This window comes from Sus scrofa, chromosome 3 (assembly GCF_054392235.1).
Source record: "Sus scrofa isolate SSC_HxYL_T2T_F1_AM1 chromosome 3, Sscrofa_HxYL_maternal_Yorkshire_Landrace_v2.0, whole genome shotgun sequence".
NCBI classification, from domain to species: Eukaryota; Metazoa; Chordata; class Mammalia; order Artiodactyla; family Suidae; genus Sus; species Sus scrofa.
In genome coordinates, this window is record NC_139385.1 from 1,955,382 (window position 1) to 1,970,748 (window position 15,367).

At 57.9% G+C, this 15,367-nt stretch overlaps 1 protein-coding gene across 7 annotated transcripts in view; it reads left to right on the forward strand.

Annotated features, from left to right (window-relative positions):
- The window catches only part of AMZ1 (archaelysin family metallopeptidase 1), a 65,201-nt gene extending 50,834 nt beyond the window's left edge, over positions 1–14,367 (forward strand). For 5 of the 7 annotated variants that reach the window (XM_085015449.1, XM_085015448.1, XM_085015451.1 and 2 more), the window contains 4 exons: positions 7,067–7,312; positions 7,636–7,805; positions 8,265–8,441; positions 9,951–14,367. In XM_085015449.1, the coding sequence (XP_084871575.1) occupies positions 7,067–7,312; positions 7,636–7,805; positions 8,265–8,441; positions 9,951–10,502 (1,145 nt within the window). In that variant the 3' untranslated portion in view covers positions 10,503–14,367. 7 annotated transcript variants of the gene reach the window in all.
- The last annotated feature ends 1,000 nt before the right edge of the window (positions 14,368–15,367 follow it).

Sequence of the window (15,367 nt, forward strand, 5' to 3'; positions counted from 1 at the left end):
GTGCTTTCCTCTGAGGCTTTGCGGCTCCTCCTCTGTCCCAGTTGGTCCCCCATCGTTGGGTGGCCTCCCAGGGTGCCGATTCCGTTCCTCGTTGACAGCTCCCTCAGGAGTGCTGCTCCCATCCTGATGCCTTTTTTGCTCTTTGCTTTTTCTCCTTTCGTTCTACTCATCTATAGGGAGGGTTTCTTGGATCTTCTGCTCACACTCAGCAGATGCTCTGTGCTCATCATTCTCCGTGCAGATGGTTTTTGGTTTTTGACGCGTGTATGGGAGCAGGTGAGCGCCACGTCTTACTCCTCGGCCATCTCCATGCACCTCTCCTCCGTTCTACAACTGTTAGTGGATCTGCTTTCAAATTGGCAGCGTCACTCTTAAAAAGCTGTATTGAAGTAGTATTGGTGCAATATTATATAATTTCTAGGTATACAGCATAGTGACTCACAAGTTATATTCCATTTATAGTTACTATAAAATACTGGCCACACTGCCTAGGCCATACAGTGTAGACTTGTGGCTTATTTGGTATCTAATAATTTTTACCTTTTACTCCCCTCCCCCCTCCCCCCCAGTAACACCTACTTTGTTCTCTATGTGTGTTGCTCTGCCTCTTTTGTTAAACTCATTAGTCTGGGTTATTTTTAAATTTTTTAGATTTTTAATTAAACATTTTTGAATATTATTATCTTTGGCCACACCTGTGGCGTGCAGAAGTTCTTGGGCCAAGGACTGAACCCATGCCACAGAAGTGGCCAGAGCCACAGCAGTGACAATGCTGGATCCTTAACCCAGTGGGCCACTAGAGAACTCCTGTCATATTTTATTTTATGTTTTTATTTACTTTCAATTATTTTCACATATGTAATTTTAATTTTTCTAGTAGCCATATTTACAAAAGTAAAAAAGAAACAGTTGGAATTAATTTTAATGTGCTTTATTTAACTCACTATAGCCAAGATATTGTCACTTTAACTTGACTGATGCAAAAATTATTAATGAGATATTTTATATCCTGTTGTTTTTTTTTGCACTGCCTTCAAAACCCAGTGTGTATTGTACATTTATAGCACATCTCAATTTGAATTAAGCACATGTCCATTTGAATTAGGCTACACAGCCATATGTAGCTAGTGGCTACCACACTGGACAGAGAAAACAGTGCTAAAAATTCCTTTTTTTTTTTGCTTATTTTTTCTTGAATGTTCTTGGTTTCCTTAAGAACTGTACGATCCTTAAGGGCTGGGATCACCTTTTAAATTTACTTGCTATTCTTTTTTTCATTTTTGAAGTTTTATGGAACCATAGTGGATTTAGGGTCACAGACCTTTCCGCTGGACGGCGCAGTGAGTCCCGCACGCGTGTGCACAGTGCCTTCCTGCTCAGCTTCCCTTCTCTCCCAGCGTATCACAGAATTACCTGGTCCAGTTCTCACGGCTCTCGGCAGGTGCCTGCTGGTCCGTCGTTCCATCCACTTCCGAGCACAGACAGACGCCAATCCCAGCCCCCAGTCCCCCCCACCACCACCCGACCCCTTTAGTCACCGGCAGGTTTTCAGCATCTGTGAGTCCGTGTCTGTTCTACACATAAATTCATGTGTGTCTTTTTTTTAGATCCTACATGTAAGTGAGAACAGATGATGTGTCTTTCATTGTCTAACTTCGTTTATTTTTAAATGATTTTTATTTTTTCTGTTATAGTCGGTTTGCGGTGTTCTGTCCATTTTCTACTGTACAGCAAAGCGACCCAGTCACTCACTCACACACACACACACACACACAGAGACACACTCACTCACACACACACGTTCTCTTTCCCACATCCTTCTCCATCACAAGTGACTGGATAGAGTTCCCTGTGTGGTACAGCAGCATCTCACTGCTTCTCCACTCCAGAGCCTGTAGTTGGCATCTGTGAACCCCGAGCTGCCAGTCCATCCCGCTCCCTGCCCTAGTCTGGCAGCCACACGTCTGTCTAACTTCACCTAGTGTGAGAGTCTCTGCGTCCATCCCTGAGGCCACAAATGGTATTATTTCATTCTTTCTAATGGCCCAGATTCCCTCATTGTCTTAACGTCACTTCATTTACTTTGTGTAATGATTTTTATTTTTTCCACTGTAGCTGGTTTACAGTGTGGTGTCCGTTTTCCACTGGACAGCAAGTGACCCAGTCACACGTACATAGATGCCTTCTCGTATGTATGTGCCACATCTTCATCCAGTCCTCTGCGGATGGACACTGAGGTTGCTTCCAGGTCTTGGCTATTGTAAACCGTGCTGCAGTCAACACTGGGTGCAGGGGGTCACTTTTCAAAGTGTGGTGTTCTCAGAGTTCCTGTTGTGGCTCAGTGGTTAACAAATCTGACTAGGAACCATGAGGTTGAGGGTTCGAGCCCTGGCCTTGCCCAGTGGGTTAAGGATCCGGCGTTGCTGTGACCTGTGGTGTAGGTCACAGACGTGGCTCGGATCCCTCGCTGCTGTGGCTGTGGTGTAGGCTGGTGGCTACAGCTTCAATTAGACCCCTAGCCTGGGAACCTCCATATGCCACGGGTGCGGCCCTAGAAAAGGTAAAAAGACAAAAAGACCCAAAAAAACAAAACAAAAACAACAAAGTATGGTTTTCTCCACATAAATGTGGGATTGTTGGATTATATGGTAGTTCTATTTTTAGATTTTTGGAGGAACCGCTATACTGTTTTCCAGAGTGGTTGTAGCAACTTAGATTCCCACAGGCAGTGCGGGGGGGTTCCCTTTTCTCCACACCCTCTCCAGCGTTTGTTATTCGTGGACTTATTAATGATGGCCATTCTGACGGGTGGGAGGTGGTACCTCACTGTGGTTTTGATGTGCATGTCTCTAGTAATGCGTGATGCGGAGCATCTTTTCATGTGTCGTTTGGGCATCTGTATGTCTGTCGTCTTTGGAGAAATGTCTACTTCTGTCTTCTCTCCATGTTTTGATTGGGTTGTTTTTTTGATATTGAGCTGCAGGAAGTGTTGGTATATGTTGGAGATGAATCCCTTGTCAGTCACTTCATTTGTAAATATTTTCTCCCCTTAACCCAACGGGCCACCAGGGAACTCCTGTTGTAATTGTTTAAGATTCTCCATATGCGTGATATCACACAACATTTATTTTTCTGCAAGACTTATTTCGCTTAGCACGATGGCCTCCAGGGTGTCGCTGTGGACGGCGGCTTCGCTGTCGATGGCTGAGGAAGTGGTCTGCTCTGCGCACGCACCATAGCAGTACATTCACCTGTTGATGGGCACGTGGGTGGCTTCCCTGTCTTGGCACTTGCACCTAATGCTGTTAGGAAGCTTGGGCTCCATGTATCTTTTCCCAATTAGAGTTTTTGCTTTCTCCAGATGTATACCCGTGAGGGGACTTGCTGGGTCACACGGTAATTCTACTTTGAGTTTCTCGAGAAACCTCCATACTGTTCTCCGCAGTGGCTGCACTGGGGTACACTCCCCTCAGCAGTCTCTGAGGGCTCCCTTTTCTCTACTTCCTTGTCAGCACTTGCAATTGGTGTTCCCTTGTGATGACGGGCACCCTGCCAGGTGTGAGGTGGCAGCTCACGGTGCTTTGATTTGCTTTTCCCTGACGACTGGAAACACGCTGTCTCATTTCCAGTCTCATCTTCATCGCCTCCTTCATCTCCTCTTTGGAAAAATGTGTATTCAGTTCTTCCTATTTTTAAATCAGGTTGGGTTTTTTTTTTGTTGTTTTTTTCTGATGAGTCGTATGAGCTGTTTATTTATTTTGGATATTATCCCCTTATTTGCTGTATCAATACACACATTTTTGTCCCATGCAGTCGTTTGTCTTTTTTGTCAGTGGTTTCCTTTGCTGTGCAAAGCTTTTAAGTTTAATTAGGTCCCACTTGTTTGTCTTTGCTTTTATTTCCCTTGCTTTAGGGGATGCATTAAAAAAAATGCTATGATTTATGTCAAAGATATTCTTCCGAGATCAGACGAGATCGGGCGCGTTTAGGGTGGTATGGCCGTAGACTATGTCAAAGATATTCTGCCTCTGATTTCCGCTAGGAGTTTGACAGTATCTGATCTTACATTTAGGCCTCTCATACATTTCAAGTTGATTTTTGTACACAGCGTAGGAGAATGTTCTAAGCTCGTTCTTTACGTGGAGCTGCCCAGTGTTCCCAGCACCAGTTACTGAAGAGACTGTCTTTTGTCCAGTGTAGATTCCTGCCTACTTTGTTGTGGATGAATTGACCCTAAGTGCATGGGTCTATTTTGGGCTCTTCATCTTGTTTCGTTGAACTATGTGTCTGTTTTGGTGCCGGTACCATACTTTTGACAGCTGTAGCTTTGTAATATAGTCTGAAGTCAGAGAGCAGGATACCTCCAGCCCTGATGGATTGAAATGGTTTTGGGTATTCAGGGTCTTTTCTGGTTCCAGGTGAACTTTAAAATTACTTGTTTCATTTCTATGAAAAATGCCATCAGTGAGTTGACATGGATTGCAGGGAATCTGCTTTGTTTTCGGCATCCATGCAACCAGTCTGTCTTTTGGCTGGAGCATTTAAACCATTCACACATGAGGTAATTATCAATATGATTTTTTTTTTTTCTTTTTAGGGCCATACCAGCAGTATATGGAAGCTCCCAGGCTAGGGGTCAAATTAGAGCTGTACCTGCTGGCCTGCACCACAGCCACAGCAACACAGGATCCGAGCTGCATCTGTGACTACACCACAGCTCACAGCATCGCCGGATCCTTAACTGAGCAGGACCAGGGATCAGACGTGCGTCCTCCTGAATACTAGTCAGGTTTGTTACCACTGAGCCGTGATGGACTTCTTAGGATGCATCTTCTTATTGCCATGTTGTTAATTGTTTTGGATTTGTTTTTGCAGGTCTTTTTTTCCCTTTTTTTCTTCTCTTGTGATTTGATGACTGTCTTTAGTGTTGTGCTTGGATTTTTCTTTTCTTGTTTTCATGTGTGTATGTATTACAGATTTTTGATTTGTGGTTCCCATGAAGATTTGATACAGCAGTCTATATATACACACGGTTGTTTTTAAGTTGCTCATCTGATTTCAGGTGCCCTGCACCTGTACTCTGCTCTCACAACTCCTGGTTTAGATGTCGTCGTTGTGTGCGGACGACCGACCGCTAACTTTGCTGTGCGTCTGCCTTGACCAGTGAGCCTTCCCACTGTGGAAATTTCCTGTTTCTAGGCGGGGCCTTTGCTCTTCCACTTAGAGAAGCTCCTTTCGCATCCGTTGGTGCTGGTTTGGTGTCCCCGGGTTCTTGTGCCTTTGGGGTGTTTGCAGGCTTTAGATTTCTCAATCACATCTGAACAAGAGCCTTGCTGGGTTGTGTGTTCTTGGCTGTAGGTCTTCCTCCTCCTCCACTTTATGAATAAGGGCCCCTCCCCCGTGGCCTGCAGCGTTTCTGCTGAAAACCCAGTGCGGATTCCCTCTTACGGTACTCGCTGCTTTTCATCCTTTGTCTTTAATGTCTTGTCAGTTTGGTTGCCGTGTGTCTTGGCATCGGCCTCCTTGGGGTGATCCTGAGTGGGCTCCTTGTGTTTCCTCTTCCAGGTTCGGGGAATTGCCAGCTATTCTCTCTTCAAATATGTTCTCAGGCCTCTTCTGTTGCTCCCTCCTCCTCCTGGGACCCTTATCATGTCAGTGTCACATCCCAGAGGCCCCTGAACCTACCAGGTGTCCCATGAACAGTTCATGGGTCATCAGGTGCAACCCGCTGGTCCCACCACCATCTCGCTGCCCTGGATCTATCTGCCTGCTGCCCTTGCCTCTTCCCTTTCCTGTCCATACCTGGGTAAATCCAGCTCTCATCTTCCCTGCACCTGTGTGGTCCCCTCTTCACGCAGGACCATGAACCCAGGTGGGTCCTGGATGGTTCCCAGGTCTCCTCCTCCCTTTTCCTTCTGATGACAGATCTTGGTTTTTCACGGAGGCAATACGAAGGAGGACTTCCTCGTCTCCCTCACGCTGGTTCCGCTCCTCCTCAAGACCCCCTGCCTAGCCCTCTGCCTCCCACTCCCCTCCCACAGCTCGTGCCGCTGTCCCCTCCCCAAGCTCTTGTTTCTCTGCCGTAACACACCTCCCTGCCCTGTGCCCCTCCGGCCGCCACCCTGCTTCCCCGCCCCTTTCTGTGGTCACAACTCTTGGAAAAGGTCTTTCTCTCCTGATTGTATGACCTCCTTGCCTCCCCGCTCCCTCCAGTCCCTCTGAGCCCCTCTCCTGGGTGTGGACCTCACAGCCGCTTTGTCTACACCCGCGGTCCCTGAGCTGCTGTACCAAGTTACTGCAGACCCAGCGGCTTAAGTGATGATTGTTCTCTTACAGTTCGGAAGATCAAGGTCTCTGACGAAAATCAAGGCCTTGCAGGGCTGGTTCCTTCTGGAGGCGCCAAGGGAGACCCCATTTCCCAGCCTTTCCCAGTTTCCTCGACGGGCGGCCCTCCCTCCCCTCCCTCAGCCCTGTCTCTGTCCTCGTGAGGCATTTGTAGGGCCACACTGCCACAGATGGAGGTTCCCAGGCTAGGGGTTGAATTGCAGCCACAGCTGCGGACGCAGCCACAGCCACGCCCGATCTGAGAGGCGTCTGCTGCCTACACCACAGCTCGCGGCAATGCCTGATCCTTAACCCACTGAGCAAGGCCAGGGATCGAACCTGCAACCTCACGGTTCCTAGTTGGATTTGTTTCTGCTGCGCCGCGACGGGAACTCCCGAGACCTTTATTTAAGCACATCTGCCAAGTCCCTTCTGCAACGTGGGGCGCCACATTCACAAGTCCCCAGGGCCAGGTGACATCGCTGGGGCCATCAGTCAGCTGTGATGGTTCCCCCCCTCCCCGAAAACACTGGTCTCACTAGCCCAGCAGCCTTTTTAGTGTCCCCACGTGGCTGCCACTGGGCGTCTTGGACGACCCTGTCCCAAACGACTCTCCCGACAGTTTTGGGAACGGAGACCCAAGCTCTTCCTTGTCCCCGAGGCCCAGGCCCATAGCCCCATTTCAAGTCACATTTGGCTGCTCTGCGTTCTCAGCCTCCGTCCAACCGTCTCTCACGCAAAGTCTCTAGATGGCCTCCGACTTTGGGCTGGGCTGGTCCCCGGCAGAGGAAGGGGGGAAGGGCTCTGCCTGCCCAGATCTGGAAGATGGGGACCCCACGGCTGCCTCACTGTCCCCCAGACGGCATCCTGTCCTTCCTGAAGAGCAGCAAGCCGGGGGACGCGTTGTGCGTGCTGGGCCTCACGCTGTCCGACCTGTACCCCTGCGAGGCCTGGACCTTCACCTTCGGCAAGTTCCTTCCAGGGCACGGTAAGCCGGCTCCCCGGACACTCCTGCTTCGGCCCTGGGGCTCGGGCACAGGGCCTGGAGTCCGTGGGGACGTCAGCCCCTCCCTCGACTCCCGGAGCCCCTCCTGGGGGAGATAAGGCGTGTGGGTGGAAGGGCCACTCTGGAACCTACAGCTCAGCGCCTCTGGGTCAGGGGCTGTTGGTCCCGGGGGCCCCTTTATGTGGACACACCGGCAGGGCCTTTAGGACCTGTGCTTGCTGGGGAGGGTGGCCCTGCCCCTGGGCTCCCTGAGCTGAGCCTGCCCCTGGCACACCCCCCCCCCACGCCGCTCTGTCTCCCCCCAGAAGTGGGCGTCTGCAGCTTTGCCCGGTTCTCAGAGGAATTCCTGCAGCTGGGGCCCAGCGCCCCTGATGTGGCCCTGGCCGAGGTGGCAGCAGACGGCCCCGAGGTGCCCCTGCAGGACACAGGCCAGACTGTGTGCTTCAGCGCCCTGGGGATGCTCCAGTGCTGCAAGGTAGGTGGGAGAGGAGGGTGCTGGTGCTGCACAGCGGGGTGGAGGAGGTGGGGGGGCAGGAAGAGGCGGGAAGGGCCAGAGGTTCTGGCAAGTGCCAGGAAGACGCTCGGATGTGGCGTCAGACAGGACGGGAGGGGACGCCGCCGAGCCCCGTGTGCACCGGTTAGGCTGCCCATTCCTCACGATGTCGAGGCCGAGCCCTGACGTTTTAGGGAGAGTGGACACCAAGGCTCCGACGCCACGTCCTTGGTCCAAGGCCACACAGCTCTGAAGGGTGGCAGGGTTGGGATTTGAACCCTTGTCTGCTGGGCACTCGAACCTCTATGCCGCGAGGCCCCCAGAGCTGACCACACCTGCTTGCCGTTCTCCCTGGAGTCCCGGGTCGGCCCCCTCCTTGGGGGTGGGGGGCGGTGGGTGGCCGACTCCAGGCTGCAAGGCAGTGGGGACCGTCTTCCTCAGGTCACGTGCCACGAGCTCTGCCACCTCCTGGGCCTGGGGAGCTGCCGCTGGCTCCGCTGCCTCATGCAGGGGGCCCTGAGCCTGGACGAGGCCCTGCGGCGGCCCCTGGACCTCTGCCCCATCTGCCTGCGGAAGCTGCAGCACATCCTGGGCTTCAGGCTGGTCGACAGGTACAAGGTGAGTCATGCTCCTGGGCGCTGGCCCCTCGGGCAGGTGGGCATGGACGTGTTGTCACTGTTGGGGTGAACATACCTGCACGGTCAGGTCTTGGGCATCTCGTAGATCTGGCTGAGTCCTCGGCCTGGGGCTTGGTCCATGCTGGTGGCTGTCAGCACGGGGGGCATGGCTTCTGTTTCCCAGGCAGCCTCATCAGAGCCGCAGACCCGGTGCTGGACTCTGTCCTTAGGCCGGTTATGCCGTCACACCGGGGGCCGTGCTCAGCATCACTTTCTCCGTGGCTCCCGGCCCCCGGGGAAGGGGGAAGGGCAGGCCCCCTGGAGGAGGCGGCAGAACCAGACTAAAACCAGACTAAACAAGAAGGCCTCTGGGTCCCCCGGCCCCACGCAGGGGCTGAGCCGGCGCCGTGGTGCTGCCCTCTGCTGTCGGCCCGAGGCACTGCGGGCGAGGGGCCCCAGGGAAGGGGGTTAGGCGGGGGCAGTTTGTTTGCAAACAAGAAACCTTCCTCTGAGTTCATAGGTCAAAGGCAGGGGGTGGCTGTTTTTTCTTCGTTAAAACCCACCTTTGGATGAAAACACTCCGTGAAGTCCGAGGCCCATCAACACAATAGCTTTGGCTTATTAAGACCCCGCCTTTTCAGCCTGAAGCTGAAAGTGAGTCTGTGTTAGAGGCTTGGAGGCGCTGCGAGGCGGGTCTCCTCCTCTTGGACGGGGCTGTCTCAGGGGAAGGGGCTCCAGGTCTCTAACAGGCTCCCAGGTTGCTGCAGGTTGGGGGTGCCACCGTCAGGACCCCTGAACAGAGGGCTGGGCGTTGCAGGTCGCAGGGCCCCTCCGGGAACAGCACGTTGGGGGCCCGGAGGAGATGGCGTGTGTCATCCCCGTCGGGGAGGGAACAGGGGTGGCCCGGCCGCCGTCCTCAGCAGGGCGTGCCCTGCGTGGGGTTGGGGGACTGGGCTGGACGCAGCCCAAGCCCCTCAGGGCGTGGAAGGTGAAGCGCAAAGCTCTGGGGTGCCTCGCCAGGCCCTTTCTTGGGGTCCCGCTCGCCCGTCAGACAGAAGCGTTCATGCTGCCCCTCCCGCGACCCCAGACGTGGGGCCCTGGGCCTGCTCTGGCCACGCAGCACCTGCTAAAGGAAAAGCCTCGGTTTTCCTGGTGTAAAGCCTCCACCGCGGCCCGTTCCAGGGATGTCACTGAGGCCCAGCCTGGGGAGGACAGTGGCAGGCCGGGCCGTGGCCGCTGCCCAGCTGCAGCACGGGCAGGGGCCCCTGGGCCTTGCAGGACGAACACATGCTCTGGCTTGGAGGGGGGTGAACATTTCACGGTCGGGTCTGCATGCCTGAGCCGCGAATCACACGCGGGCGAAGCTCCGGGAAGGCTGTGGGCCTTGGTGTCAGAGCCTGACCCTCGCCCTCGGGGCGTGGGGGCCATGGGAGCCCGTGGGGAGAGGCTGGGGCTCTGGGCGGCTCCCTGGCCACGGCGGGGCCACACAGCCCGCGTTTCTCCCTCTTAGAGACTGTACCTCTGGACCCAAGCGGTGGCGGGGACGCAGACCGGCGAGGAGGCGGCGGGGGAGCCGTCGGCGTCCGTGTCGGAGGACACCCTGCCGTGCAGCGCGGACTCGGGCCTGTGCTGTGAGAGCGACTCGGAGCCGGGCACCAGCCTGTCAGAGCCCCTGTCCCCCGACGCCTGGAGCCACGCCTTCCCCGCGGGCGCCGAGCTGGAGCCCGAGGACGGGCTGGGCGCCCTGGCGGCCGCGGAGGGACCCGGGGAGGCGCTCGCCGAGCACGGGCGGTGGCTGGCGGCCTGCATCCAGGCCCTGGAGAGGGCCGTGACCGAGGAGGAGCTGGCACGGGTGGACAGCGCCGTGGACGCCCTGGCCCGCTGGGAGATGTTCACGGGGCAGCTCCCGGCCCCCAGGCACGACCTGCCCTGCGGCCAGGACAGCGCGGGGCTGCGCCGCATCCTGGGGGGCACGTTCTCCTCCCTCAGGAGGAGGCTGAGCGCCCGCAGGCTGGCCAGGGCCGAGGTGTCGCCCCGGCGCGGGAAGGCGGAGGAGAACTAGCACAGCAGGCGCGTCTTGCCCAGTGTCTGCTTGTCCCGGGACGGGCTTCCTGGCCGCCAGGGCGCTGCGGGCCCAGCACTGGTCAGAAGGAAGGTGTCTCTGGAAGCAGAGGGCAACCCCTCTGCCTGTGGCCCCCTCACTCCCAGGGCCACCCGCAGCCTTGCGAGGTGGTTGGCTGGGGGTGCCCAGCACCCCAGGGGCTGTCCTCGGGCCCCACCCGACGCATGGTGGGTAGTGGGAGCCGAAGCTTGTTTGTCCTGGGGCTTCTCCGGGCGTGCCAGTCCCTCGCGCTGGAGCTCGGAGGCCGCCTTGGGCAGGGAGGCCCGGGGCTGTGCTACTGCAAACGCTGGTGCCTCGGCGCCTCAGCAGGGCCGCCACGCAAGGCGGGCTTTTGTCTCTGTCCTCAAAGCCCACGGGAGGGTCGTCCCGCGGCACTAACTGCTTCCTGAGCCTTAGCGATTTCTCTTGAGCAGCTCGCGACAGTCCGGGATTGCCACCACCCCCTGGAGGCTGGTGAGCATCAGAGCAGGGGGGGGGTCCACATGCAGGGCCAAGGTGCGGCGAGGCCGAGGCCCCTCTGAGTCCCCGCGACAGCCGCCTGCTGCGACTTGCAGAGCAAGCGAACTGGTTCCGTTCTCAGGATGGTTTTCTGACCATGGTGGCCTGGACGCCAACATCACTGAAGGCAAGGGGGTTAGAGTTTGCTCACAACTCCTGTATCTGTGCTTTGCGGTCTAGTTCTACCACTTTCTGAGAGCAAAACCTGGTTGAGATGTTAAGACACCCACCAGTCCGTAGAATTCTGTTTGCCTTTGATTTTGTCAAGCGTTGCTTCCAGTTGTGGATGCTCCTTCATGGGCGCAGGCATTTTCCTGGTGCAAGTGACTCCGTGTCCAGTGTCAGATGCCCTGGTTTGCAGCTCCCGAGGCCCGGGAGAGAGGCCTCTGGTTCCGGCAGCAGAATTCCTGCAGAGTCCTGAGTGGGCTCCGTATTTTCCCGTCGGGAAAGAGGCAAGAACAGGGCAGCTCCTACGCTTTGTGCGTAGCTTAGCCGTGTGGGGGGCCTCCTGAGAAAAGCAGCGCAAAATACAGACCCCCAAGCAAGGAAGCCTGAAGCCTCCTGGTGAATGGGGTTGGGGAAGAACGCGGGTCCGCATCCCAGAAAGTGCAAAGGGGTGAGATCCCCGTGAGGATGACGCAGCAAGGAGGCAGCTCCCTGGAGCCCGTTCTCCTGCCCAGGGTCAGACGGGCATCACAAGGACCCAGAGGTAACCGAGCGGGAGAAGAGGGAGCCGGCTCTGCAGAAGGGTGCTGGGAGTGCCCACGGAGAGCACGGGGGCGTGGGAGGCCGCTGCCTGGGGGTCCGTCGCTGTGAGCCACCGCCCACACCTTAGTGGCTTAAAACCCCAGCGGCCTGTCTGGCTCTGTACTCTGGTGCTCTGCAGTGTGGGCAGTCTGGTGGGGAAGGGCTGCCCGGGGCTGGGCTGGCGAGTCCAGCGCCAGGGTGGTTCACTCACTGGGCTGCTGCGAGGCGGCGGAGGGCTGGGGCCGTGGTGCTGTCGGGGCGGCTCGGGCATCCTGGTCCTGCGGCGCTGGTCACCCGAGGCAGGGTCCCCTAGAGCCACGTGGAAGAGGCACGGCGCCACGCGGCCCTGAAGGCCATCAGCAAGGCCCAGCCCGGCTCACACAGGGAGGGGTCCCACCTGTGTACAGGGGTGCGAGAGGCAGGCGCGCATTCACGGAAAACCTGCCGTGGGCAGGGGTCACTGCTTGGGTTGGTGACAACCTCTTGCCACCTGCTCTTCTCCTGCCAGAGATCCACGACTGGAACCGTGGGGGATACATCCCATGCCGGTGGGAGGGCAGAGTCTGGCGCAGACGGGGAGGGAGCCCGAAGGGTCGCATCCTCAGCACCATCGATCTGTGCCCATGGCCTCGGGCCCCCAAGGGTGCGGAGCGCCCCAGAAAAGCATCCTCGAGTGGGGAGGGACACGCCGCTTCCTCCGTGGCCGCTGCCGCTTGCAGAGAGAGCGCGGCCGGGAGGAAGGTGTTTCAAAGCCACACGTCGAGGAGGAGGAGGCAGAGAGTCTCCCTGGGCTCCGGTCAGAGCCCAGGTCCCACCCCTGCTGGGGGAGCAGCCACGGCCGAGGCGCTGAGGAAGGCTGAGGTCCTGCCAGGCCACGGTGCAGTGGCCCCCGAGCAGGGCTGGGCCGGGGTTTTTTGGGAAACGCGCCACGTCCCCTTCATGGCTTCCTCATCTCCTCTGTCAGGGGTCCCTGTCTATCAGAAGGAGAGGTCCTCGAACCCGCCAGACCCCTCTGAGCCCCTCTCGCTCTCGTGGGCTGGGGGGGGGGGGCGCTTGGACGGAGCTAGAGGTCCTTCGGGGTCGCAGTGACGCCCGTGTCCCCGTCCACGTGCGCCGGCGCTGGGAGCCGCACACCTGCTTTCAAAAGCTGCTTCTACACACGCGTGGACACTGGGAAAGGGGCTGAGGAGCCGTGCCCGCGTCTGAGAGGTGCACCCCCCCTTTCTTCCTCCCCAAGAAAGATTCCGCTCTCCTTGCTCCCGCCTGCCGGTCTGCCCCGGGCGGCTGGGCAGCGAGTTCTCCCCGCGAGCCCCTCTGCCGGCCCCCACGTTTCCAGAGCGTGGGGTGGGGGTGGGGGGGCGTGGTCCCGTTAATACTGTCCCCTGGGACGTCTGATGCAAACCTTTCTGGGAGGAAAGCAGCTCCAAGAGGGCTTAAAAAAAACAAACACAATGGCTGAGCCAAGCAGCTAATATTAAAGCAAAGAGCCCAAATTTAGATCCCACCAAGTTCAAAGGAGCGGCTTTAACATTCTGGGACCCACACACATAGAAAGACCAGTCATGGGGCCACATGGAACGGCTCTCCCGACCCAACAGGCAGGGCCGGGCTGCTCGACCCACATCCGGTTGGGAAAAGACAGGTGGACCTTCCCCACAAATAAACCGCTTCTGACCCTGTTCTAAGGACCAGGGGTTCTGTCCCACCCCTGCAGGGCAGGCGCCCTGATCCCACTCTGTGGCCAAGGGCCCTGAGAGGTCTGGTCATCTCCCTCGGCTGCCAGGCAGGGGCTGAACGTCCAGCCCTGCGCTGTGGGTCTGTCCGGTGTGGGAAAGCCCACCGGCAACTCTGCGCTGCGCTCGCCCAGTTTCTAAGATTCCCGGGAAGCTCTGGCTGCCGCGGCACACTCGGGCTCGGGCTCCGAGTCCGCGGCCGGCCGGGGTGGGTGGCCAGCGCTCCTGGGTGAAGATGCCAACTTAAACGAAGCCTGGAGCTGCTGGGGCTGCACCGGTTTGTTTGCATAAAGAGGGCGAGTCCCCAGCAGGAGTATTTTTACCCTGAAGCCCGGGAGGATCAGGGCTGCAGCGGGCGACTCCCAATGGGAGCTGGGCCTGCAGGCCCAGGCGGACGGAGGCCGGTTCCAGGCCTTCCCTGCCTGCCGCGGCCAGGCTGCCCAGCACAGGCCGTGGCCCCCAGGCCCGGCTGGCCCTTGACCCCTGCCTGCCCCAGAGCTGGAGTCCCTGATGGGGCGGGGTGACTGCTTCCAAGGAAACGCCAGGAAATGGCCAATTTATGGCCCTCAGGACGACAGGCAGCAAAGCTAAACACTGGGAATCGTTGGGGAAGCGCCTACAGCGTTGCTGAGAAGCACCCCGGCTCGGGGCTGTTGAACTCTGTGTGAAGAGCTGGCAGGAAGAGCCGCCAGCCTTGCATTTTCCAGCCCTCCATCGGGGAGAACCCAGAATAACTAGGTTTATTTTTGAACTCGGCTTCTTGGGTAAGGAGGCAAAGGAAAACAAGCTTATGTCAGGGGTTTATGTTATAAAGCAATTTCCCAGAAGTGCCCTGGGGCCGCTCCGGTTCAGTCCAACCCCCAGTGACAACCCCGGGCGGGGGCGGGGCGGGCCAAGGGGGCGGCGCAAGCACACCGGGTCAGGGCCGCGGCGCAGAGGACCCAGACCCTCCAGACGGCAGACACCGGCTCCCGTGTGAGGCCACCAAGGATGCACGGGGGCCCAGCGTATCCTCAGCACTTTCTGGGTGGAGCCTGGCCCAGCCCGGCCTCTGTCACTGGGGTCAGTGACCCTCAGCCTCCCCGCCCTCTGCCAGCTTCCGGCCGCAGTGCAGCCTCCACGTCGCGCGGCCTCCCTCTGGGTACCGATTCGTCTAAGGATGCTTACCTGTGCTGTTCGCCTTGCGGTTGGGGTGACGGCCTCTCACTGGCCTGTGACCAGTAGACAACCAGTTGGGAGGCCCACGTCCAGGCCGTTCCTGCACCCATAGGCCCGCACTCACCTGCCACGTGGGCGAGAGGATCTGCAGAGCCGGGGGCTCCAGGGCGGCGCTGCCCCCCCCATCCCCCGCCCCCGTTGGGACGGACCGTCCCTCTGCCAGCCCTTGTGTCCCGAGGAAGAGTGGTCGAGTCGGGGGTGAGGGACGGGCCCTGCTGGACGGCCTCTGTCTCGCGTGGTTTGCAGGTGAGGCTGGGTCTGCCTGCCTGTCCCAGCCTGACATCGGGGACGGGGACAGGGACACCCCTGGGGAGCCCCGCCACGTGGGACGCCCCTCCTACCCTCGTCTTAAATTGGGGGGTGCAGTGGGGGCAGGGGGCAAAGTTCTCCTGGATGGAGAGGAGCGAGCCCGGGGGCCCGGTGTGGAGAAAGCAGCTCTTCTGAGCGTGTCCACCGGTCCCCACAGCCCACTGTGTGGGAGGGGCTCCCCATCTACCTGCGAAGGCATCAGGCCATTGTGCACCCTCGTCCCTTGGGAAGGACGGGGGGCAGCGGTCCCCCAGCTGCGATGGGACAGGGCCGAGCGACTGCAGCTGCCGCAGGGGGCGC